General features: G+C 45.9%; 1 protein-coding gene across 1 annotated transcript; it reads left to right on the top strand.

The window, feature by feature from the left end:
* Positions 1-209: 209 nt before the first annotated feature.
* On the top strand, positions 210-25,699 carry fn1a (fibronectin 1a). The gene is made up of 49 exons (XM_080903860.1): positions 210-538; positions 1,204-1,329; positions 1,444-1,578; positions 1,826-1,957; positions 2,067-2,204; positions 3,056-3,214; positions 3,653-3,850; positions 3,996-4,178; positions 4,733-4,909; positions 6,970-7,125; positions 8,544-8,672; positions 8,938-9,081; positions 11,631-11,752; positions 11,874-12,042; positions 12,125-12,310; positions 12,438-12,566; positions 12,702-12,791; positions 12,876-13,070; positions 14,126-14,404; positions 14,956-15,219; positions 15,434-15,528; positions 15,853-16,021; positions 16,125-16,211; positions 16,302-16,493; positions 17,040-17,312; positions 17,845-17,959; positions 18,036-18,112; positions 18,205-18,294; positions 18,397-18,663; positions 18,758-18,874; positions 19,005-19,169; positions 19,253-19,408; positions 19,494-19,607; positions 19,705-19,974; positions 20,127-20,338; positions 20,731-20,818; positions 20,916-21,101; positions 21,177-21,266; positions 21,358-21,549; positions 21,637-21,726; positions 22,374-22,482; positions 22,605-22,821; positions 23,031-23,201; positions 23,293-23,431; positions 23,592-23,753; positions 24,452-24,577; positions 24,737-24,843; positions 24,953-25,072; positions 25,202-25,699. The coding sequence occupies exons 1-49, from the start codon at positions 409-411 to the stop codon at positions 25,268-25,270; spliced, it is 7,506 nt and encodes a 2,501-aa protein (XP_080759986.1). The 5' UTR covers positions 210-408; the 3' UTR covers positions 25,271-25,699.
* The last annotated feature ends 281 nt before the right edge of the window (positions 25,700-25,980 follow it).

The raw sequence follows: 25,980 nt of genomic DNA, 5'->3' as shown, positions 1-25,980 counted from the left end.
TTTTAGAGCAATTCTTCTTCAAACATAAAAACAAACAAGCAAACAAACAAATAAACGAAGCAAAAGCAAGACAAAGCAACATTACATATGAATGATCTTTGTTTCGCAAAAGCCTGCCTGCCCCACGTCTGCGTGGGTAGTCCCTCTCATTGTTGCACCTCCCTCCTCCGCCTGAAAGTAAGCCATGCCCAGATAAATCACTCCCAGCACAGAGTGGTAACCTGCACACTGGGGCCGCAGACTGCAGAGGAGGACAGAGGGAGCAGGCTGGGACGCGGCAGAAAGCGCACAGTCTGATTGGAGCCGAGTTCTCTGGGTGTATTTGAAATAACACTTTCATATACGCATATAATAACAGCGGGACACCTGCAGCTTCATTCTGCTTTCATTGAGTCACTCTTCGACAGTATGACTGGCAGCACCATCGCCAGGGTGCTGGTTGCCCTGTGTATCGGGAGCGCAGTGAACTGTATGCCCAGAGGGACGCACAGGGATCGGCGTCAGGCGCATCAGCATCACGTCCCCTCAGTCTCTCAAGGTAAGCCGTTTGTGAGTGAGTGAGTGAGTGTAGCAGCCTGTGAGCTTCCAATCTGAGGCCGGAGTGGGGGGTGGGGGTGAGGACATTTTAATTAAACTGCAAAGTTTGCGCACTTTTTTTGGGGGGGAGGGGGGTCCTTGGGGGTCCACAGATGGATTGTGCAGTCATAAAACTCTGGATTAACCTCAGTCACCAGAAAACCTCCTGTCCTCCCCAGACTGGGTCTAAGAATGAGAAGGGAATGAAAATACAAAGCACGCCATCTGTTTAAAAGCTGGAAAAAGTCGAAAGGGAATCAGATGTGAACAAAGAAGATGGAGATAGAGAGTAAAAGTGGAAGGTTATTATTCGCTGTGCAAGTGATTTATCACTCGGCATTAGGCTCCTTTGAAGTCAAGTTAACACATCCAGGCACTTTCACAGGCAGGGGAGAAGCCTTGTCCTCCAGCAGAGTGGTGATTCCAATTTAGGGTTTGCTTATCGTTGTGTGGGAGAGAAGTCCCGTGTCTGTTTTTAGCTGTGGTTGGGGCTGGACAAGTTTCCAGTGGCTGCATTTGTCTTTCAAATTTTAAAAAGATCTCTTGCTTTAATCTTTACCAAGCAGCTTTGATCTGTATCACTCAATTGTTTTTTCTCTCTGTCTTGTTTCCATTTTCACGTGTCAGAGGGTTGTATGGAGAATGGTCAGTTCTATGGAATCAATGAACAGTGGGAGCGGCAGTTTTTGGACAGCACTCTGGTCTGTACCTGCCACGGAGTTGCAGGAATCAAGTGTAAAAGCAAACCCCAAGGTTAGTTTGTGGGCTGTTAGCTGCGTCCACAAAAATCACATCTATTCTTCACTTCTGTCTGAGAAAAGAACAAAACATGTACCAAAAACATCTTTTCTGCTGTTGCTCTTAAAGAGGAAAGGTGCCACGATAAAGTCAACGAGCGGTACTACACTGTGGGAGAAACTTATGAGAGACCCAAGGACGGCATGATCTGGGACTGTACCTGTATTGGATCTGGGAGGGGCAAAATCAGCTGCACCATTGCCAGTAAGTGTGTGATACTGTGTGCCTGTTTTAACTGCTCTAACCTCAGACCACACGTCTAGGACTGCCAAACAGTAAACTGGTTAACCCCCCACGCTCTCCACAGTTGATTAGAACCTGGTGCCATGCAGCTATTTGCAGTTAGTGGTTAAATAATGAAGCATCACATTTTTTCAGTTCCCTTTGTTTGCTTATGCTGATGAGCCTGAAATCATCTCTAAAATCATGTCTTCTCCTTCTCTGCACCTAGATCGCTGTCATGAGGGCGGGGCTTCATATAAGATCGGTGACACCTGGAGGAGACCCCACGACACAGGAGGCTACATGCTGGAGTGTGTTTGTCTGGGTAACGGCAAAGGAGAGTGGGCCTGCAAACCTGTTGGTGAGTCATTCAGACAGGCAGTGACTAACAGATGCATTCTTCTGCATCAGCCATATGTGTGTTTCATAGACAGTGCTGAACAAGTAATTAATGAGTTTGTACCCTGCAGCTGAGCGCTGTTACGACAATTCGGCGGGAGCATCGTATGTTGTTGGGGAGACGTGGGAGAAGCCGTATCAGGGATGGATGGTCATGGACTGCACCTGCGTCGGGGAGGGAAATGGACGCATCACATGCACCTCCAGGAGTGAGACAACTTATTTGCTTTGCTTTGTCTGCCCCATCTACACTTCTGCTTTGCTTTCAGCTTTAGCTAAGAAAAATGAAATTCAGCACCAAATTACAGCAACAGTTGCCTCTAGGTGCTTTATACTGTAAGTGAAGGACCCCACAGTAATACAGGGAAAACCCAGCAATCAGACAAGCAACTATGACTAAGCAGTTGGAGACAGTGGGAAGGAAAAACTCCCTTTCAAAAGGAAGAACCTCTGTAAGGACCATCCTCAGGAAGGGGCAGCCATCTAATTTCCTGCCGTCCTACTTTTATTCATTTGTTTTCGAGATTTTTCTTGTTTTGCATGATCTCCATGGATACGTAAGCTTGTCTGCCGACCCTCAGAAAGTCACACGAGCAGAAAATCTGAATTTATTGCTGCTGTTTTGAATCACACATGTCTGCACATCCTTTAAACCCTCAGTGAATGCCATCCACGTAGCATGGAGTCTTCTAAGAAGGACTAATGATAAAGTGAGCTTGTTATTTCTTGGAGAATTTTAAGAGGCTGGGGAGGAAATGTTTTCCAGCTGTGTCGACAGTTTAAACCGTCACTCCAGTCCTTTATTATGTTGGCTGGTGCATCAGGTAATAATGAATGCTTTTCTCAATTAGTTTGTTGTTTTATCCAAGTGCTCAGGGTGGCCTCTGACACTTCATAGAGTTCATCAATAAATTTCCCCATGTGTGCACAAACATGCAACCAGCTGCTAGCCAGTGATTCAGGCCCCACTCAGTCGCTGCAGAGAGTTTCCCCCAAGTCACCAGACTGCTTAGAGTTTCCTTTTATTTTATATTCTACTTCTCATTTCCTTCTCTCCTAGATCGCTGTAATGACCAGGATACTCTGTCCTCCTACCGTATTGGAGATACCTGGACCAAGACTGACGCCCGGGGTCACCTGCTCAAGTGTCTGTGCACGGGGAACGGCCGAGGAGAGTGGAAGTGCGAACGACATGCCTCACTTCACACCACGGGCCTGGGTGAGAACTGACAATATCCCTGTGTCTATTCTCCCCGGCTCTGTGCGAGGAGAGGAATGCGTACCAGAGACACATGTTGTGAGGCGAGAGAGATAAGAGGTGCCAAGTGTCCAAGTGATGAAGTGAGAAAAACGCAGCTTGGAACTCGTGATCGTGACCTCATGAGAAGCAGAGGCAGAAATGGAAAGTAGATGTGCAAATGTAGGGGGAAAGTGATGACAGGGTGTGAGACAGAAACATGCTCATTGTGACTTAGAGACAGTAAGACAGTCTTTTTATTGTAGTGTAGGCGTTACTCATATACTTAAGTTGACTCATGTATGCACATGAAGTAAGTCTTTAGAACTACTAATAATTTCAGTTGTTCTTTATTCGTGCTTTTTATCTAACTTGAGCTGTTGCTCTGATATCTGACTGGTGTAACGTGTTGTGTTTTAGGCACTGGCTCCCGTGTTGTCACCAACATCCACCCCGTGGTCTACCAGCCCGACGCTGTGCCCGAGCATGCCCAGAATGGAGCCTGTCAGACGGAGACAGGGCTGATGTATTCTGTTGGCCAGCGCTGGATTAAGAAACAGGGAACTACGCAGATGATCTGTACCTGCCTTGGCACCGGGTCCAGCTGCAACCCATGGGGTAATGAATTATTTCTTTACAAATTTGCAAATTACAAAGTTCACCTGCAGAGTTAAGCATAATTAGGCTGACGGCACAGTCAGACATACAAAAACGACTCTCAAGTGGTGTTTATGCCTCTGTTTGTTTTCCCGTCCTCCTTCAGATGGACCTGCTCCAGTATACGGTGGCAACTCCGGTGGTCTGCCCTGTGTGTTCCCTTTTGTTTACAAGGGAAAGACCTACCACTCTTGTACCTCCGATGGACGTGCTGACGGGCAGCTGTGGTGCTCCACCTCGTCTGACTTCGAGACAGAGCAGAAATTTTCTTTCTGCACAGAGAAGAACGGTGAGCTAAACACTGGAGCGCTGACGTGTTGACATGTTTTTTCTTCTGTGGTGGTGATTGTGTGCTTCAGATAGAAATATCATGTCTTTGATATTTGAAGAAAATGAGTGTGCGCTGTTGAAAAAGACAGGAGTTGCGTTTTATCGACAGTAGGGCATCTCCTGGTCAGTGCAGGTAATCAAACAAAAGGGCGTGAACATGACATGTTTCCTTTAAATGCGAGGCTTTTCCCATCTCTTAACTTTAAGACCTCATACAGGTTTTCTGATGTGCAATAACAGCGAGGCTGCAGTGAGAAGGAGGCAGCTGACCATGTGCCTCCTCCTGTGTAATGACAGGCAGCTGGCCAGCTGTGAGATGGTTTTCATTGCAGCACCCAGACCTGCTGTTCTCCTAATGTGTTAAACAAAGACCCTGAAACGTGTTAACAATGAGCTGCTACGTTTACATTTGCCCAGTTGTCACAAGCTTGCGTCCAAAGCAAGATGCACAGTCTGTCAAGGAGATGTTTATTAAACTTATTACTTATTATTGCTTTTTTTCTTCTTCTTTAGCAATTGTGGCAACACGTGGCGGTAATTCTAACGGCGCTCTCTGCCAGTTCCCTTTCCTCTACAATGGCAGAAACTATACCGACTGTACCGCAGATGGACGAAGGGATGGCATGAAGTGGTGCGGCACCACAACAAACTATGATGACGAGCGGCGTTTCGGGTTCTGTCCCATGGCGGGTAAGTGTGTGCAGAGTGAGAGAGGGCTGTTAGCTCGTGGCTCAGCAGTTTCCTAACAATGATGGCAGCTAATTGCTAATTGCAAAGTCTAACCTCCACCCCAGTCTGAATGCTTACCTGACCTTTAAAGCTGATTGAATTAGCATGGAGGCGATTATCAGCGTGATGCTAGAAAGCAGCCTGCGCTGATATCACAGGCAAAATCTGTTTACACTTCTTACACCTTTTGTTTACAGCTTGGTGCCATTTAGTCTCTGTGGGTAACAAAGGAGACTGAAGCCAGTGAAACTGTGGGAGGGGTCGTTAAAACCACACTAATGTCTGAAGCAGTAATGACAGCGATAGCGTTGGTGCCATCGTGCTGTAAAAAGAGAAAAATCTGATCAATTTAAACTTTGGAGACGTAAAAGTCACTTTATACAAAGCAGCTGAGCTGTCACAACAAATGTGTGTTTTTGGCATCGCAGTGAATACATTCAGAGCGCAGGGCTCCTTTATATTGACAGTAATGACTTCACAGGCATCGTCAAAACAAACACGGTCGTTGAGGTGTTAATGGTGACGTTTAATCAGGTCCGGAGCCCCCTCGCCTCCACCTGTGGCAATCTTCTTCAAAGCTTTCTGCACCGTCTGCCGTGTGCCCGCAGGACAGCCTCCAGCTGTGACCCACAGTCAGAATTTAACCTCCATTATGCAAATGTCATCATTTACTTGGTTAGATCCACAATCTAAAAACCAAACAAAACAAAGTAATCCCTTTCTCAAATTCAGCCCCCGTGCCTGGTTAAACTGCAATCAGCCTCTCAGCTGCTGATAAATCTCTTTGGCAGGAATTTAATTTAGTTCCCACAAATCAGCCAGAAGCTTTTTAAATAGCCACTTTGAAGTCATCAAATCAGGGTTTAAATTACACTAAAGACTATTAGTTTTATTAATTTTAAATAGATGACTGCTGATGGAATGCAGACTGACATTTAGGCAGCTGTTAATGGGTTTGTCTGAAGGAAAGGCTCATTTTAACTGTGAGGGTAGAAACGCGTCCAGCATGAATTCAAACAAAAATCCAACAATATAATTAATTATTTCAACTGGTCAGGACCACTGAACCCAGAAACAAAAACACATATATATGGACAAAAAAATGAGTGTCTTTTTTTTTTTTGGCTCAATTTTGAACTTTCCACTTAAGAAATGAAAGACCTGTGGTTCAGTCCCAGGAAGAGACACAGATCCCTTTGTGTCAGAAAGGATATCCGGAGTTTAGTCAAATAAATAAATACATGAAAAATCTCCCAAATCAAACATGCAGAGCTGCTCGCTGCGCTGACCCATTTGTTGTGAATCAGGGAGAAACTAAAAATAGCTTCTCGTCATTTACTCACTCAGGCTTTCATGCATATTTATTTTGAACAGAATTCGTATGAAAGTTTTTGCATGTTTTTAACAAAAGCATACACAAAGGTTTAGTGTTAGTGACATACAACATGCAAATATTTTAATTTATTTAAACCCACAGCAAAGCCTTCCTAAGCCACGTTCTAATCATTCCTGTACTTATGTCCTAGCTACAGCCTTCATGTGCAGTGATTGGTCAGAATCGACCAATCAGAATGCAGTAAAGTAAAAAAGGCCACACGCTTTCTTTCCACACATGCACGCTCACACATGGAAGCAGGTCTTTACTTGCATCAGACACTTTTTCAAATGTATATCTCTCTGGAAAAAACCCAAACCACTCACTCTCTTTAATTATGGCAGATTTCATACATACGAGAGCACACGACAGCTGTTTCTAGCTTTTAATCAAATTTTCTTTGCTATGGAGACAAAGACAGGTATTCTGTGGGGTCTGCATCCTCTCCCACCCTGTGCAGTAATAGCAGGGTTGAGTCAGTGATGTCCAAAGGGCATCGGTCATGTTAATGTGTTTGTTTTGATCATGATAAAAGTATGCTGTGTGTGTGTGTGTGTGTGGATCCGTGCATCTAATTTTTTTTAGTATTTCCTCCCCATTAAGACCAGCAGGAGGTGTAACATTCAGTTGCTTTTGTGTGTCCCAGCTCATGAAGAGGTGTGCACATCGAATGAAGGGGCGATGTACCGTGTAGGCGACCAGTGGGACAAGCGTCACGAGGTTCTGGGTCACATGATGCGGTGTACCTGTGTTGGCAATGGCAGAGGAGAATGGAGCTGCATTGCTTACTCTCAGCTAAACGGTAGGTGTCCACACGTGTAGCTGCAGGATACACCGTGGCAACAAGCAAGGGGCTACAGACTGGTATTAGATCTCCCTGAGTGTAAAGGTGAAAGGTCGTGCTAGATAAAAATCCCTCACCTGCACAGCTGCACTTTATGGGCCCTTAGCTGCACCTGCACTGCACACAGACACACAAACCCTGCACTGCACACAGACACACAAACCCTGCACTGCACACAGACACACACAAACCCCGCACTGCACACAGACACACACAAACCCCGCACTGCACACAGACACACACAAACCCTGCATTGCACACAGACACACAAACCCTGCACTGCACACAGACACACACAAACCCTGCATTGCACACAGACACACAAACCCTGCACTGCACACAGACACACAAACCCTGCACTGCACACAGACACACACAAACCCTGCACTGCACACAGACACACACAAACCCCGCACTGCACACAGACACACACAAACCCCGCACTGCACACAGACACACACAAACCCTGCATTGCACACAGACACACAAACCCTGCACTGCACACAGACACACACAAACCCTGCATTGCACACAGACACACACAAACCCTGCATTGCACACAGACACACACAAACCCTGCACTGCTCACAGACACACACAAACCCTGCATTGCACACAGACACACACAAACCCTGCACTGCTCACAGACACACACAAACCCTGCATTGCACACAGACACACACAAACCCTGCATTGCACACAGACACACACAAACCCTGCACTGCTCACAGACACACACAAACCCTGCACTGCTCACAGACACACACAAACCCTGCACTGCACACAGACACACACAAACCCTGCATTGCACACAGACACACAAACCCTGCATTGCACACAGACACACACAAACCCTGCACTGCACACAGACACACACAAACCCTGCACTGCACACAGACACACACAAACCCTGCACTGCTCACAGACACACACAAACCTTGCACTGCACACAGACACACACAAACCCCGCACTGCACACAGACACACACAAACCCTGCATTGCACACAGACACACAAACCCTGCATTGCACACAGACACACACAAACCCCGCACTGCACACAGACACACACAAACCCTGCATTGCACACAGACACACAAACCCTGCACTGCTCACAGACACACACAAACCCTGCATTGCACACAGACACACACAAACCCCGCATTGCACACAGACACACACAAACCCTGCATTGCACACAGACACACACAAACCCTGCACTGCACACAGACACACACAAACCCTGCACTGCTCACAGACACACACAAACCCTGCACTGCACACAGACACACACAAACCCTGCACTGCTCACAGACACACACAAACCCTGCACTGCACACAAACGGTGCTCAGCATTTTGTTGAATGTCTGTTTCAGACCAGTGTAGCGTGGATGGCTTGACATACGAGGTTAACCAGACCTTCACCAAGCGGCACGATGAGGGATACATGATGAACTGCACCTGCTTTGGCCAAGGCCGTGGCCGCTGGAAGTGTGACGCCATTGGTGGGTTTGTCATTGCACACTTTGCATTTTTCCAATCATCCTAATCCTTGCTTCAGTGTAGGGTCGAAGAACAGACACGACTTATCGACTAAGCTTATGCTGCGTATTTGTTAAATGGACGGAGAATCCTCTTAATTTTTATTAGTAGTTAAAATATAATAACTCACAGCGAGTGCAGGCTCTGAACTGTAAATATATATGACTTTCATGAGTTTCAGTGCCCTTGTTTTTTGCATACTGTTACACTTCTGCTTTGTGCCCTCAGACCAGTGCCAGGAGCCAGAGACGAGAGCCTTTTATCAGATTGGAGACTCCTGGGATAAAGTCATCCATGGAATCATGTACAAGTGCTACTGCTATGGCAATGGTGTTGGAGAGCTGAGCTGCGAGCCCCAGCAGACGTACCCTGGTGAGGTTTTAAATGTGCTTTTGTTCGTATATTTTGGGCTGACGTGCGGCTGTAACAGCAGGAGCAAAGGAAAATTCCCAGGACTGTGATACAAATATTTTTGAGTGCGATTTAATTTACTTCAGCTTAAAAAACATTTTCAGTTTATTAAAAGTCCAAAGAATAACAGGAAGCCGTAAAGGACTATCACACGCTCGCCTGTCCCGAGCATGCTCGCTTTTTCCTCACCTGGGCACCTTTTCCAGCATCACTTTGTGCTCCAACTCTTGAAAAATGTTTGTTCAAGTCCCTTTGGGAAAGAGGCTGTTGACTTTGATGTGAAGTAGACAGAGCCGGGAGTGGGTGTGATTTCCTCTTTTACGAGTGCACCCCCACTCTGAGCCTTTGTTCTTGCCAGCATGTGGTACAGCCCCTGTGTTGTTGCTACAGCTGTACCAAACGCCACAGTGCAGAGCGCGTATCCAGCCCAGACACACCTACTGCACACCGAGCTCCCTGAACAGCAGGTTTCAGTTTGTGGATTTTGGTGTCACGTTAATTCAAATCTCATCTCGTAAAGTTTAAACCAGCGTCACTCAGAGCAAGACACTACTTCACATTCAGTTACCTGGACCGTAATCTCAGCACACACCTTTCAAAATCACAGATTTTAGCTGGATTTAAGTTCCCTCTTAGTACACTTTGTGTTCCCTTTTATAATCTATCACTATTACCTTCATAACAGACTCCGGTGTGTCTGTCGTGCACGTTTAATGTTTTTCAGGTGCTTTTCCAAACTTTTCTCCAACTCTATAAAAGAAAAGAGTCATGCACACGTGTGAGCTTGTGTGGTGGCTTTAGTGTTTCGAGGAGCAGAAACATTTCCATCTCCTGCAGCTTGGATAAATTTATCAGGTTAGTTCCAAGTGAGGCTGTAACTTTGTGCAAATGGTGACTGTTCCAGGTTTAAATGGACTGTTACTGGTTTGCTCTGTATCTGAAGCAGGTTGACAGAAGATACGAAATGTAGGGCATCGTTCTACTGTAAGTGGCCATAATCGCAACCAGCTGTGAACTAGCTCCGCGTGTGTGTGCATGTATGCGTGTGCGCGCATGTGCATGCATGCTCTTTGGCATACAAAATACAGCGTGCTAAGATTTAAGGGCAGCATGAACCAGATCCAGACTCGAACTGGGAAAAACCATAAAAGGTAAAAATGGAAAAGCAACAGTCTTGCAGGACTTTCTAAAGCTTCTGATTTGGCACATGCGTTGATAAGATCTAGAAAATATGTTTTCTTGTCTGCCATCTTTGTTTACGTCTTCTTGTCTGGGGTGTAATTGAATCTTTTGATGCATTTCTTATTGTTAGGATGACTCCCAGAATGACTTCCTTTTGCCGCTGTCCTTATCACCACCTCGCGGTGCGTCTGTCGGTATCAAGAATGAATGTTGTGTCTAAGTGTGAAAAGTGAAGGGTCAGGTCTGCATGCACATGCTTGTACGTTAAAGAGACATAAGTAAAGCTGGGGAGAGCGCATTTGTGAGGCTCGTTGTATAGCCGCTCTGCAGTGAGTGTGCATCCGTTCGTGCACCTCCCACATCTGATTCTGTATAACCCTTACCCTCGCCAGTGGCCTGTGGGGTTGTAATAGGCAGTAATAGGTCCCAGATTGTTTTTGAGGTTTGCGTATCTGCTAGAAACTTATGGTTAACCACGCCACTTGCTCAGAAACTGTGATTACAGGTCTGCTATTTGGAAAAAGCAGTTAGAAAACCTCAGTTCTTTATAGAAGCTACCAGTTTCTATGAGCCCAGCTTATGTCAGGAGTCTGCGCACCACATGACTTCTGTTTACATTCAGGATGACTCGATGTATCCCCTTTGGATTTCTGCCTCTGCTTATACCACTTCTCTTCTTTTGTGTCTTCTAACCTGCAAAGTCATCTTGTATAATTTGTGCATCGTTCGGTGAACTCCTGCACGTCTGCAGCTTTTTATAGTGCAGACTCAAACCCTTACAGTTTTCTCTCAGATGGTGTAATGACCACCAGATCTCACCACAGCGTGGTTGGCCCCTCACAGACGAGCACTAATGCGACGGCTCAGGTGGTAACTGTTGTTTGGGTGAATATGGGGAAATTTGTTGGTTAATTAAGCAGCGAAACATGTTTCTTGGATGGAAAAGAGACTACATAGGGGAGGAAAAAGTTCTGTATGTCAAATTACACTGTGTGAGAATTACAAGCTTCATACTAGTGTCAGTTTTTAACATGTTTTTGCACTTTTTTAGCTTCTGAGACAACAGGAAAAATCTTAAACTACGGCGGAAGCAGAAACTGTTGAGAGTCTGCGCTGGAATCTCACACAGACCTGCTAGTTTTTCACGCTTTTTCTCTGCCGTGTTCAGGAAAATCCTCCCACACACCCACTCGCTGTTAAACTGGGTTATATAAAGCCGTTGGTTTTACAAAATGATATCCCACACTGGAGCACAGATGTGCCTGCTCTCCTGCACACTGGTCACTCACTGCACAGCGGCTGGTAAAGCAGCTCTGTCTCTGTCTCAGGTGGTCACCGTCCCGTCCAGGTGATCATCGCAGAATCTGGAAACCAACCAGACTCCCACCCTATTCAGTGGAACGCCCAGTCGTCTGCACACATCACCCAGTACATCCTTAAATGGAGAGTGGTAAGGGTTTTTTTGGAGATGTTTCCTCTTCCTCCCTGTTTGGCCTAAACTTAATTAACCATTAAAACAATGTCAGCCTGTAAACTGTCCCTCAGATCTTACATCTCATGTGATTTTACAGAAAAACTCTCACAGCCCGTGGAGGGAGGTGGCAATTCCTGGCCATCTAAACTCGTACACCATCTCTGGTCTGAAACCCGGCATCACCTACGAGGGTCAGCTGATCAGCGTGCTGCATTTTGGGCGCAAAGAGGTCACACGTTTTGACTTCACCACCACTTATGGATCCTGTAAGTTAACGAAGTCACTGATGGTTTTGGAGGAATGTGTATGGGACTGTCCTGAATAACCAATCAATGACGTTCCCTGTAGTGGCTACAACACAAGGCGAGACCACCCCTCTTCCGCCTGTGGTTGACATCTCAGAGTCTGTAACCGAAATTACCTCCAGCAGCTTCGTCATCTCCTGGGTTTCTGCCTCGGACACAGTTTCGGGTTTCAGAGTGGAGTACGAGCTCATCGAGCAGGGACAAGGCACTGGACAACCTATCGTTCTTGGTAGGCGCCGATACAGATATTTACACTTTAAGATCAAAAAAATCTGACGTTTTGCTTGATTTCAGAATCACAGCAATTCCCTCGTTCGTCACAGATTTGTTGATCCAAAATATTTCCTTCCTGTCAGATCTGCCCCGCACAGCTACCTCTGTGAACATTAATGAGCTTCTCCCTGGGAGGAAGTACACTGTTAACGTCTATGAGGTCACTGAGGGAGGAGAGGACAACCTCATTCTTACTACTTCACAAACAACTGGTGCGAACACACATTATTTGTCGTCATCATCACCTTGATTTTACAACTAAATGCAGCACTGAGATACAGTTCGTGTCATGCATCAACACGCACACCACAGTGGTTATAACGTCGTTTTTACACCTTGTTTCATAGTACCTGATGCTCCCAAGGAGCACGAAGTGGGGGAAGTGGGAGATACATCCATCATGATCAGCTGGGAAAAACCGCTGGCTCCCATCACTGGTAAGCTACGCTAACATTTTCAGTCGCTGGCTATTGAACTCATCTGCCTACACACGGGTAACTGTTTCCTCTTCCTCTGTGCAGGTTATCGTGTGGTCTACACTCCATCAGTAGAAGGTGAAAGCACGGAGCTGAATCTCCCTGATACAGCAACGTCCGTGACTCTGAGTGACCTTCTACCAGGGAGCCTGTACAACATCAGCATCTACGCCATTGAGGACACCCTGGAGAGTGAACCCATCTTTGTACAAGTCAGCACCTCTGGGGAACCACTGCCAGGTAAATGAGTGCTACTGGCTGATTGGTCTAAAAGATGTAAGGAATAATCCACGATGGTTCATGTCAGCACCTCTAATCTTTGCATATCATAATTTGATCTTCCGCCTGTGCCTCCATACATTTTGAATTAATACACTTGCCATGAGGGCACCTATCATAACCTGCAAGTTGTCCTGTGGCGTATTTAGAGATTTATGCCTGTTTCCAATCCTCAGTAGAAGCAAGACGAACTTTCCAAGGCAAGTCAAGTCACTGAGTTCACAGCTGTTGGGATGGAGTTATGTAAAACCTGTTAGTCTGCCAGGTCAAACAGATGTTGGAAGAGTGTGTGTACAGTTTGTGTGATGGACTGAAGATGTGTAAATTAGCTGACCGAGTTTAATATAAGGCAGAAAAGTGAAACTCCACCTCACACCGCAGCTCATATTAGTCAGTTTTAGGCTGTTTGTTGGTTGCCATTGGGGTTGGGTGCAGGGTTGGAAGTACTCGTCTCAGTGAGCGTCCTGTAACAGGAATCATTTATAATTATTTACACACATGTTAAACACATCAGCTGGATTAGACTGGATTTATGCAACAAGCAATGAAGGTCAGATGTTTTTGGAAATGCAGTAGTCATTTAGCTTCAGAGCGACATTCGGGGCTCTGCAAAGACCCAACCTAAAAAACTTTGTACAATAACTCAAAGTTTGCTATGAATCAAATCGCCAACTACTTAACTTGATCTGGTTTGTGTTATTTCCCTTCTTTTATTCTGCTCGGGTCAGATTTATTTCTTCTCTTACTAATTTTGTCCAGCACTTTTGTCTCCTGCCTATAAGTGGTAAAGAAGTCAGGCTCTCTGGGTTCTTCCCTCAAATGCATGTTTCCTTTATTAAGGGGAAGATGGTCATACACATTCAGCTGCATGTGCTGAGTGATCACAGACTCCATCCATTGCATTATACGTGCATTTTTTTCTGCTCAGCATTTTTAAATCATTTTAACCCAACGTTTTTAGTCTAACTTCAGTTTTAAAGAACACATACTGACATTTGTTTGTGTCGTACCCACAGATGAAGTGGATTCCCCGACCGACCTGCAGTTCTTTGAGGTGTCTGACAAAAAAATCGTTCTGACTTGGTCCAGACCCTCTGGTGAAATCTCTGGTTACCGGGTCACCGTGATGCCCGTCGATGAGTCTGGTTCTTCTCAGCCAGAGATGAATCTGCCCGTCAGTCAGAACGCCTACACTGAAGTGACGCATCTACAGCCAGGAACACTGTACCGATTCAGTGTCTATGCTGTTCATAATGGACACGAAAGTTTGCCACTTATTGGAGAGCAATCTACCAGTGAGTATGACAGATGGCCTCCAGACTACAGGGAAATCATTTACATGCCAAAACTGGATGTGAATACACACAGCCTCTCTTCTTTGCATGACTAAAATCTGGGTAAAGAGGCATTAACCCTAACACAACCACACTGTGAAACAGACAATACAATGTGCACATGTTTTAGTTATCCTACAAATGCATGAAATCATGATTACTGATCAGAAACCATAATAAACAAGTGCTTATTTTTCCAGTGGCACGTATTTCCTGTGGTAGAGTTTTTTGCATTTTGTCAGGGCGTCTGGGGATTTAGTTCTTCCAAGCAGCCTGGGCTCTGGTCCAGACTGTGGGGGCTCTGCGGGGGCCATTCCATCTGTTATAGGACCCTTTGTTTCTGAAGATGGTTTGATACGACTGGCTGTTTGAATATGGGATAAAGCAGACGGAGATGAAGCGTGAAACAAGAATGGCTTTTTTACCAGAACTGAAACTGTTCATACTGCTCCCGACAGTCTTTTAGATCAAACTGCTCTGAATCTAACAGTGTTCATTATCTGTCTTCTCAGAGCCCGATGCCCCCACAGACATCCATTTTGCCAATGTGACCGAGGACAGTGCAGTGGTGCTGTGGTTTGCACCCCGTGCCAAAATTACCGGCTACCGTCTCTTCCTCACTGTTGAGGGCTCCAACCCCAAACAGCTGCGCCTGCCTGCCCGCCTCACCCAGTACACCCTCCTCAACCTGCAGCCAGATACCGAATACACAGTGACTCTGCACGCGGAGCAAGCCAACACCATGAGTGCGGGAGAGACAGCTTTGTTTACAACCAGTGAGTATCCAGTGCATTGAGCTTTGTGGCCACCGAGCTTATACTTCAAACTTTTGTGCGTTTTGCTATTAAAAAAGATTTTTCTGGATAAGTCGAGTCAATGAGGCGTGGCCTCCTTCAAACACCAAAGCATGAATATTGGAAGTTTTTGCTGTATTTATACTCCAAGACACTAAAATTGATAAGAACACACCTTCACCTTCTGTGTTTGTAGCCCCAGCGATGGGTAATGCTCCTCATTTCAACACTGATGTGACTGATTCCTCCATTATAATCACCTGGACTCCAGTTCCCCGCGTTGGCTACAAGGTACCCTCACTTACAGTATATTTTTGCATCATTTGCCTTTTTGGGTGCAGGTTTTCTTCTTTACGTCTGTAATTCTGACTGTTTAAATGCATTTTCCTGTTTGCTGTGCAAAGCACATTCCAGTTATTCTTACTTGAGTGTGCGCCTCTCAGAGTTAGCTACTAACATGGGAACTTGAACCCTCTGAGATATATCTGATTGGTTAGAAGATGTCGCACCAGAGATGAGAATGTTCTGCTGGCTTCAGTGTTCTTGGGAAAGCACTGACCTCTGACCTTTACCTCCTCTGCTCAGTCTGTCTGACTGTGTGCATTTATCTTTCAGCTGACAGTACGGCCCAGTCAGGGTGGGGAAGCCCCGAGAGATGTGACCTCTGAGTCAGGAAGTATCTACGTTTCCGGTCTGACTCCAGGAGTGGAGTACACCTACAGCGTCCAGCCGGTCATTAATGGATACGAGCAGGGAACTCCGATCACACGCCGCGTTGTCACACGTAAGTGGACTCTTTTCATTCCACTTTCCAAACCTTTTTTTCTCTGTTTTGCATTCTTTTTCCACACGTCCTCCTCTGATCTTCTATCCTCTTTCCTCTCCAGCTCTGTCTCCTCCAACCGATCTCAATCTGAAGCCTAACCCAGGCACCGGTGGTGTCACAGTGGAATGGAACGGAGCCAGTACTCCAGGTACACACATGTGCAATAAAAAGAAGAATCCCAACAAGCAAATCATGAATAGCCAGTCTAACAACTAAATACCTCTCTTATCCCTCTAAGACATCACCGGGTACAGAGTGACATGCACTCCCACTGACGGACAACAAGGAAACAGTGTGGAGGAATTTGTGGAAGGTGGTGAGAACTCCTGCACCCTGGAAAACCTGAGCCCTGGTGTGGAGTACAACATCAGTGTTGTCGCTGTTAAAGATGAGATGGAGAGCACTCCGGTATCGACTGTCATTACACCAGGTGAGATGTTTAATTTCATAAGAAGGCCTCTCAGAGGTTTGAATGGGTTTTCTTCCCGGTCCATCAGTCCATGCAGACAGGATGTGCATGTATGGAAAGTCATTCTCTAATCAGCTGCAGAAGCAACATGTTGAAGGTTGATGTTTTCAAATAAAACATCAACCTTCAACTTTTAACACCTACCAGCTCTTTTCTGAAACTGTTGCTCTCTGCATAGGCACCAGCAGCTAAGTGCCTATGCTAAAGTGACTCATAGGTAACACTAATGCTTTTAATGTTAACTTTATATATCACCAAATGGTAACATAGGTATATTACCATTTGGTGATATATATATCTGTATATCAGGAGACGCAAACTTAACATTAGGGCTTCCATCAGTGTCACCCTGCTGGAAGTCCAGTGTTTGTGGCCCAGATTAACCAGTTTGTATCCTTTCTCTCCTTTTTCTTTTTCCTCACGTTTGGCTCTTTGTTTCTTTGTTTGGCGTTTCTGGGTTTTTCTCTCTTTCTTTCTCTGCCCCCAAATCTCTTCCCATCCATCCAGAAGTACCACAGCTGACTGACCTCAGCTTTGAGGATGTGAGCGACACCACTATCAGTCTACGCTGGACACCGTTCGACACCAAAGCCATCACTGGTTACAGGATCACTGTAGTTGCAGCCGGCGAGAGCGTGCCGATCTTTGAAGACCAGGTGCTGCCCACAACCGGTCAGTACACGGTCTACGGACTGGAACCGGGCATCGACTACGACATCAGCGTTACCACTCTGACGGAGAATGGCGAGAGCGAGCCCACCACGCTCACTCAGCAGACCTGTAAGAGCCGTGTTTCTACCAAGCTGAACTAAAAAAACACACACGTTCAGTGTGAATTCACTGTTTAGGTTATATAATGTAATAAAGCTCTCATTAAACCTTTGACACGGCTCTTTAAACAACAGAAACCTTTAGGTTGCTGATGTAACTGCTGTGCGTGTTTTGTTGTCAGTTTAATAGCCCTGAGTGTGTGTGTGTGTGTGTGTGTGTGTGGGGACCATCTGGTATTAGTTGAGAGGTTTATCATACTAAGGCTTGCCCTCCCACCCCCCACCAGTGCAAACAGTGCTTGTTCTCCCAGCTTGAAGATGTTGTAAAACTTCAGAAGAGGATTTGCACTGACACACAAACACATCACAGACTCGTCTTTTAAAAGACGGTCGTGTAAATATTTCACTTTCTCTTTTAGTTGTTCCCTTATGTTTGTCTTTTCTCTTGCATCCTTTCGTGGAGTTATTAAATTTCCCGAATCCCGTTTCACAACCAATAAGAAATCTCATAAATCCAACAGTCTGCTCTGTCTTTCCCGCAGCTGTGCCAGCTCCCACTGATTTAGCCTTTGGGCAGGTCGGGCCAGACACCATGGAGGTCACCTGGGTCTCTCCCCCAGTCCCAAACACTGCTGACATTAACAGTTTCCGTATCAGGTAGGTGAAGAAACACAAAAATGTCCTCATGCAGTAGCTTGTGAATATAGCTGATGTCGGTCTCTGTATCATTCAGGTATCATCCCATCGATGATGAAGATGAGATCACAGAGACCAGCGTAGGAGGGACGGCTAACAGTGTGGTGCTAAGAAGTAAGCTGTAGTAATCATGATTAACACAAAGCCAGGTACAGTCACAGAAGAAAGGGCTGCATTCACATCTGTGGTGTTGTTGCTGTCTGCAGATTTGCTGCCCAACACCGAGTACCTGGTGAGCGTGATGTGTGTTTATGAGGAGAGGGAGAGCTCGCCTGTGGTTGGCTCTCAGAAAACAGGTGATTCTAAGTCAGGAGCAACTGTGCATCAGCCTAGAATCAGCCACTGGCATCATAAGAGCCAGTGAAATCATCTTTATCCTTCTTTGTCCCGACCTGCAGCTCTGGACTCACCCGTCGGCCTGCAGTTCTCTGAGATCATGACCAACTCCTTCACCATCCACTGGTTCGCTCCGCAGAGTAAGATCAGCGGCTACCGCATCCGTTACCAGATGGTGACGGGTGGGAGGTCCAAAGACGAGAGGCTGCCCCCGTCCAGGAAGCACTTCACTCTGACAGGACTCACTCCTGACACAGAGTACTTGGTCAACATCTTCGCCGTGAGCGGGACACAGGAGAGCCTGCCGCTCAGCGGGACACAGAAAACAAGTATGAACGCCACTTTCAATGTTTTATCCACTCACGACGTTAACGCCAACACGTCGGATATGTATTTATTTTTCTTTCTGGCGTCTTTGTCCAGTCTCTGATGCTCCCACTGACCTGGAAGTGCTAGACTCGAACCCGACAAGCATCACTGTCCGCTGGGCTGCTCCCCCAGTTACTGTGCGCTACTACAGGATCACCCATGGAGAGTCAGGTAGACTTACAGATTTAATTTGTACCAAGAACTGTATATTTTTCTGACTATATTATTCCTTTTTGCAAATTTTTTTGGCCAGTCATTAGTAAATCGTTACACTTGCAAACGGAAGGTCTTTTTGCCTCAGGTGGTCATGGTAATCCTAAGGAGTTCACGGTTCCTGGCTCTCAGTCCACCGCCACAATCTCTAACCTGAAGCCTGGAACTGACTACACTATCACTGTGTACGCTGTGACGGGCAGAGGAGACAGCCCCGCATCCAGCGTCCCAATCTATGTCACTCATAAGACAAGTACGGACACACAAAGTGCACAATCTCTCTGAGACATAACAGCGTTACACTTTCCTTTTCACATCTGTTTTCTTCTCTTGCAGGTGTCGACTCTCCCTCTGAGATGGAGGTGACAGATGTGAATGACAACAGCATCACAGTAAGGTGGAGCCCCGCCGCAGGCCCCATCAAGGGTTACAGGGTGACTGGGGCTCCTAGAAATGGACTGGGACCATCTTTTACCGAGGTGGTGGCTCCAGGTACGTTTCCCACATTCACAGCGTGTTGTGAAGTTTAGCTGTAAACTTTGAGCCGTGTTGATTTTCCCTTTTTTGTTGTTTCCAGATCAGACAGAGTTTACTTTTTCAGGCCTGATGCCGACGTCGGAGTATACCTTTAGTGTGGTTGCTCAAGTACAAGACGGGGAGAGCTCTCCACAGGTGGTGACGGCTTCAACGAGTAAGGATTTGCCTTGTGGAAACTTTTAACTGAAAGTTTACTTAAACGACATCACCTTCTCATACTTGTCTTTCTTATCCTCTCTCATTCCCTTTAGATGTAGACCGCCCCAAAGACCTGACCTTCTCAGACGTTGATTCAACCTCACTGCGGATCACCTGGGACAGTCCCGAGGGAACCGTCACGTCTTACCGAGTGTTTTATTCAAGTTCTGAGGAGGGGGAGAGAGAGCTGCTTCCTGCTCCCACAGGAGAAGCCGAGTCAGCCGACATATACGGTCTCCAGCCCGGCACCGAATACACCGTGAAGGTCATTGCTCTGTACGATGACACAGAGAGCACAGCCGTGGTTGGGACACAAGCTACAGGTAGGGAAGGGAACATTTATAACTACATGTTTGAGAACATTTTCCAGCGTCAAAGCTTTCTAATTAATGCGAAACAGCAGTTCAAGTGAAAAACCCAGCTTTCCTCTTCTGTTTCCTAATAACACTTATTTTTCTTTTTTCCCTCCTTCCAGCAATCTCTCCTCCAACTAACCTCCAGTTCTCCCAGGTCAGCCCTACTTCTTTCATTATGCGCTGGGACATGCCGGGTCAGGACAATCAGCTAACAGGGCTCAGGGGCCTCACGGGCTACCGTGTGGTGGTAAATCCAAAGAACAAGAGCGGGCCTACCAAAGAGATCAACCTGGCCCCAGACACCACTCAGGCACACATTTCTGGGCTCATGGTGAGTAAATTAAATAAATTTCCAGTGCCTTAAACTTCAATAGCTTAGCCATCACAGATACTGACACTTTTTCAGTCTCTCTTAAGCATCGATACCAGACGAGAAAGAAAAATGTGCTCACTGATAAGTTGGGAATAATTCTGTACATGATGTAATTGTAAGCATTTAGCCCGCTCGATCAGCTTTAGTGCGTTTACATGTGCAGTAACACACGAGCACACACACGTGGAGGTCTGCACACTTGCTGATAACGACTCTGTTTAACGAGGCTTTCCCAGGCACACCCATACCTGTGCACAAACATGCACAGACATATAATCTCGCAGCTTCAGTCGCTATTTTGACTCTCAGCCTTGTGGAGAATGTAACCGTATCTCTTTGGGTCCCGTTAGATTGCAACCACCTATGAAGTCAACGTTTATGCGCTGAAGAACTCTCTAACCAGCAGGCCCGTCCTGGGAGAGGTCACCACCCTGGAGAGTGAGTTTATAAAATGGATAATTTGACGCATAAAAATGAGGAGCTGCTTTTATTCCATCTTATTAATACTTTTTCTCTGGTGCTGCTTTGCTTCAAGATATCAGCCCGCCTCGTCGTGTGCGTATCGCTGATGTTAATGATTCCACCATCACGCTGACATGGCGGGCCAAGCCAGACCCCATCTCTGGTTTCCTGGTTGAGGCCACGCCCACCCACCCCTCTTCCGGCTACACACCCATCCAAAACACCATCAGCCCTGATTTGCGCTTATACACTATTACAGGTACGAGACAGCAGAGTTAAACATGTGTTTCTGCACATACAGACTCTCGCTAACATGTCTGTATTCACACTCTAGGTCTGGAGCCTGGCACCAGTTATAAGATCAACATCTATACGCTGAAAGGACATGGGCGCAGCGTACCTTTCACACTCACAGCGTCCACAGGTAACTGTGCACATCACACAGTATTATGTATTTACTTAAGAAAGACTTTCTCCATATTTCCTGAGTAATCACTTTTCTGTCTGTCTTGTAGCTCAGCCTCTGGTCATCCCACCCACAAATATTCGCTTCACCTCCCTGAATCCGAACAGCATTTCTTTCATGTGGGAGCCGTCACGCAGCCCAGGCATTACAGGGTACTACGTCACCTATGAGGAGGCGGGTGGTGTGCCTCGAGAGGTCCTTCCTAGACCCCATGCAGGCCAGGACTTTGTTACCATCAATGGTAAGTGTGCATGAGTGTTACTACATGTCATGTAAACATTTATTTTAAAAAAAAGATGAATCTTTTTGACTTTTTGTTTGACAATAGGTCTGAAACCAGGAACGGAGTATGTCATTAAGATCGTAGCCCTGCAGAATGCTTTGAGAAGCACACCGCTGGTGGGGAAAGCCAGAACCCGTAAGTGCAGACGTCGTCCACCTGCAGTCGTTTATCGACTGTAACTTCTTTTGTTACAGTTCAGCTACAGATGTTTCTACGTTTCACTGTGTGTCGAATGTATTAAACGCTTTTATTCTGACTTCTGGTATCACTTAAGAGAAACTGAACATTGCAAAGTTATTTCTCTTGCATTAAAGGGAAAAAAGAAAAACTATTCCCATCAACTTTTTAAAATGTGATATGCTGAAGGTGGGACATGGTGTTGTGGAATAATATACTCAGTTCATGAGTACTTCTACAAAGACTTACAGATTACACCATTAAATAAAAGCCTTAAAGGTTGTTTTTTTAAAGTTTCCCACTTGCAGCAGTTAGATGATGTAATGAGAACTTTGACTTTGATTATTTTTCACGATTGTTGTTAAGAGTAACTTCTCTCAGAGAGACAAAACCAGCAGTAATAACTGCTACATGAGCTGTGCTGTGCTGCCCTCTGCTGGCCATGCAGCACTGCTGTAAATATGTTGGGCAATTTATGCTTGCCGGAGGGTCTGAGTTTAGCCGTCCAAAGCTCTTTTAACCGTTATACAATGAAACCAATCCAACCTAAGTACTGGAATCTAAGAATCTAACAGCCAGCACACGTTTGTCTTTGATCCAATCAGAACCAGCTCCAGATTCTCAGCTGTTGTTCCCTGAGCTGCCTCAGCTTCCTGTTCCTCATCGCCCCACCACTGACATTCTGGATGTTCCCGAGTCCTTTGACGACAAAATGTAAGCATTGCCACAGTCATATGGAAAGGAAGGACATTTCTTTAACCACCTTAACAGTGTTTTCTGATTTCGCACCTCTTGGTTTTTGCTGTTTTATCATCCCTTTCTTTTTGTTTCTCCAGTTTTAACTCCAACCACGTCCACCTGGCTGGCACCAGCGGCCAGAACCAGCCAGGCCAGCAGGGTCAGCATATCTATACAGAGTATCAGGGTCTGGGCCCCAATAATGGATTCGGCCCCTACAGTGGACCCAAGGAAGGCCAGAGACCCACTCTCAAAGAGCCCTTAATTTATATTCCTGTGGCAGGCCCTGATGGAAACAGAGTACCTTTGGTCAAGGTGGGTGAGGCCCTGACGTAGCTATAATCTTGTTTCAGTAAAGCAGTGAAAGCATCTCCAACACGTTACATCAGCTTTATTTGATGAAATCAAAGTAAAAACAAATCTTATGTCTTATGCATGCTGGTTTTTGATTTCAGAGCAGGTACAAATACATGACCCTAATTAATATTCATGTGCTCACACTTTGTTCCATGTGGCTCCTGTAGGTGAGCGACGGCCCTCTGCCTGGTCTCGCGTTTGGTTTTTCTGACAGTGAAACAGAGATTCCCCAAGAAGCTCAGACAATCACAACCATCTCCTGGAAACCCATCCCTCACACGACAGAGTACGAGGTGTCCTGTAATCCTATCACAGACCTGGAGGAAGGAGGCTTCCAGGTACAGACGCGTGTGCACACACATCCACACGCGAGCTCGTTTGATATGAGAGGACGTTCCTCATTCAGCTGCTTTATCTTTCTCCACACAGATGCGTCTCCCTGGCAACTCCACCAGCGCCACTCTGATTGGACTGACGTCTGGAGCTTCCTATAATGTCATTGTGGAGGCCATGAAGGGCGGGGCTAAAGAGAAGGTTTTGGAGGAAGTCGTAATCGCTGGCGATGCTGGTACAGCAGTTTACGCTCGCAATTTTATTCTTTGATCACAGAAAATTGAAAAGTAGAAAAGATTCAAAGAGTCTGAAGTGAAAAATGGGAAAATATTAAATCAATAACCCGATGAGTTTCTTAATGAGCAATAAAAAAAATTGGTTTTTTGTCTTCAAAGGTGGCATCCCCATCACCCCCAAACGGGACGTGTGCTACGACACGTTCACACACACCTACCATGAAGTGGGCTCAGAGTGGGAGCGCATGTCAGAGACGGGCTTCAAGCTGTGGTGCCGCTGCCTGGGGCTGGGCAGTGGGCATTTTAGGTGTGATTCATCCAGTGAGTGGCTTATTAACCCCATCCCAGCATGCTTTGCAAAACCCTACCATGGAATTAAAGTCCAGTAATAATTCTATGTGATTTAAACACGAGGAATTTATAATAGGGAGGCATAAAACAAGCAAATGGAAATTCAGTTAAACACATAAAATGATGCCATTTGCCTTTATGCACATTATAAATTCCTGAGTCATAGAATCAGTGGATGTGCAGCAGCATGCAGTAATAAAATGTCAGCATGGGCAGCCACGGCAATGAGAAATAGACCTTTGCATAGAACATTTTTTGCCTCAGGTTTAAATGTATTTACTGTTTCAGTTAATCATAAAGAAAATGACTTTACTGTGTGTGAGTCAGCTGTAGCCTGCCCATGTGGATCCCTCTGATCCTTCTCTGCAAACTGTGAAAACCTCACATCAAACTGATCTGCCCGACTGAGCCTCGCACTCAGTTATTTGTATTGTCCATAACTGCAAAGCTAACACGACGATATGAGAAGCTGAGAGCATTTCATTTTTCTGTATATTTATTATGTGTCTGCACACGCTGCATAAATATGTATCTGTGAATGGGCTCGACTGATGAACTGCTTTCTTCATCTTTTGCACATCTGTGCATTCACTCCCTCTCTGCATCATTTCCTCGTCCCTTTCTTTTTCCGTGTCTGTCCCTCTCTTTGCTGCCTCTCCCTTCTTCAGAGTGGTGCCATGATGGCGGCAATAACTACCCTATTGGAGAAAGGTGGGATCGCCGCGGTGAGGATGGTCACATGATGAGCTGCACCTGTCTGGGCAACGGCAAAGGAGAATTCAAATGTGAACCTCGTGAGTGCTGACTGCCGGACACACACCAGAGCCGGGTGTCGTGTTAGGTTAATGATACGAGAACACGTTTGGTGTGAATAAAGTGACGAGGTCTATGTCAGGATTTTTTTAACGTGTTGAGTTTACTCTCATGCTTCTTTAATTTCTATCCTTCTCCAGATGAGTCGACTTGCTATGACGATGGGAAAATGTACCAGGTCGGGAGGCAGTGGCAGAAGGAGTACCAGGGAGCCATCTGCACCTGTACTTGCTATGGAGGACTACAGGTGAGAACGCCACCTGTAGTGTTGCTTTAAAGCTCTTTAAAGGTGTTTGTGTGCACTCAAGGCCAGGCTGGCTGTGTGTGTGAGCAACATCTCTCTCTCTTCTCTTCAGGGCTGGCGATGTGAGAACTGCAGGAGGCCAGGAGGGCAGCCTGAGCTGGAGGCTGACCTCCTCCAGCCTGTTCGCCCAGACGTCTTTGATCGTTACAGAGAAAATGCTCTTCGCAAACTGGTCAGTGTCTTTTTCTAATAGTAATCGTTCCAATGAAGATTTACATCAGATAAAAATGTAGCTGTAGCCCATACAACATGCATGTTTCCTCTCCCTTCTCCCTGTGACGTGCCCTTCTCTGTTCCCCAGAACATCCAGTGTCCGATTGAATGTTTGAGGCCGGAGCTGCTTGCAGACGCTATCAGCCCACAAGAGTAGAGACGAAAGGAGTACGAGTAAAGGAGGACAAAATGACGAGATCCCTAACAGCGTCAGCATCGCTTCAAGATGGAAGCCCCCGCTCGCTTTTGTGAAAAGGAAATATTCCATCAGATTTGTGCCTTAATTATTTCCCACCAAATTGTAGTGCCTTAACAACACTTTTCTACTCCAATCCTTGTGCCTTTCAAAGACCTGTAGCAGCTTTCTTTGTGGGTTTTGAGCCTCTTTTCTTCAACAGAACCAGGGATTTCTTCCATCAGAGTAATTTTAGACAAATCTGTCAGAGCACAAATCCTGCTGCTTCACCCCCTTGAACGTTCATTCCCTAAATCGCTCTCTTTCTCACACACACACACACACACACACACACACACACACACACACACACACACACACACACACACACACACACACACACACACAGAAGCAGTATTGTTATGTGTGTTTTGACCGTTGTATTGGTGCTTTTGTTTTCAGAACATTCCTCTTTCAAACACAGAATGCATTTATGCAAATCTCTAAATGTCTGCAGCCACCTTTTGTTGCCATATCCGTTTTTTTCAAATGCATTTAGATAATGGTGGAATGCATTTTGTGGGTCCTTCCATATCAATAGAAAGAGGGAGAGCTGTTTTGCAAAGGCAGTTTCAAAGCCATGCAGTATTGCTATTGTACCCCCAAAATAACTTTTAGCTCCTGTGGGTCAG

The sequence above is a fragment of the Rhamphochromis sp. 'chilingali' genome, assembly GCF_963969265.1.
Source record: "Rhamphochromis sp. 'chilingali' genome assembly, chromosome: 14".
Classification (NCBI taxonomy): Eukaryota; Metazoa; Chordata; class Actinopteri; order Cichliformes; family Cichlidae; genus Rhamphochromis; species Rhamphochromis sp. 'chilingali'.
Note: the sequence above shows the minus strand (reverse complement) of the source record. Positions and strands in the feature narration are given on the sequence as shown.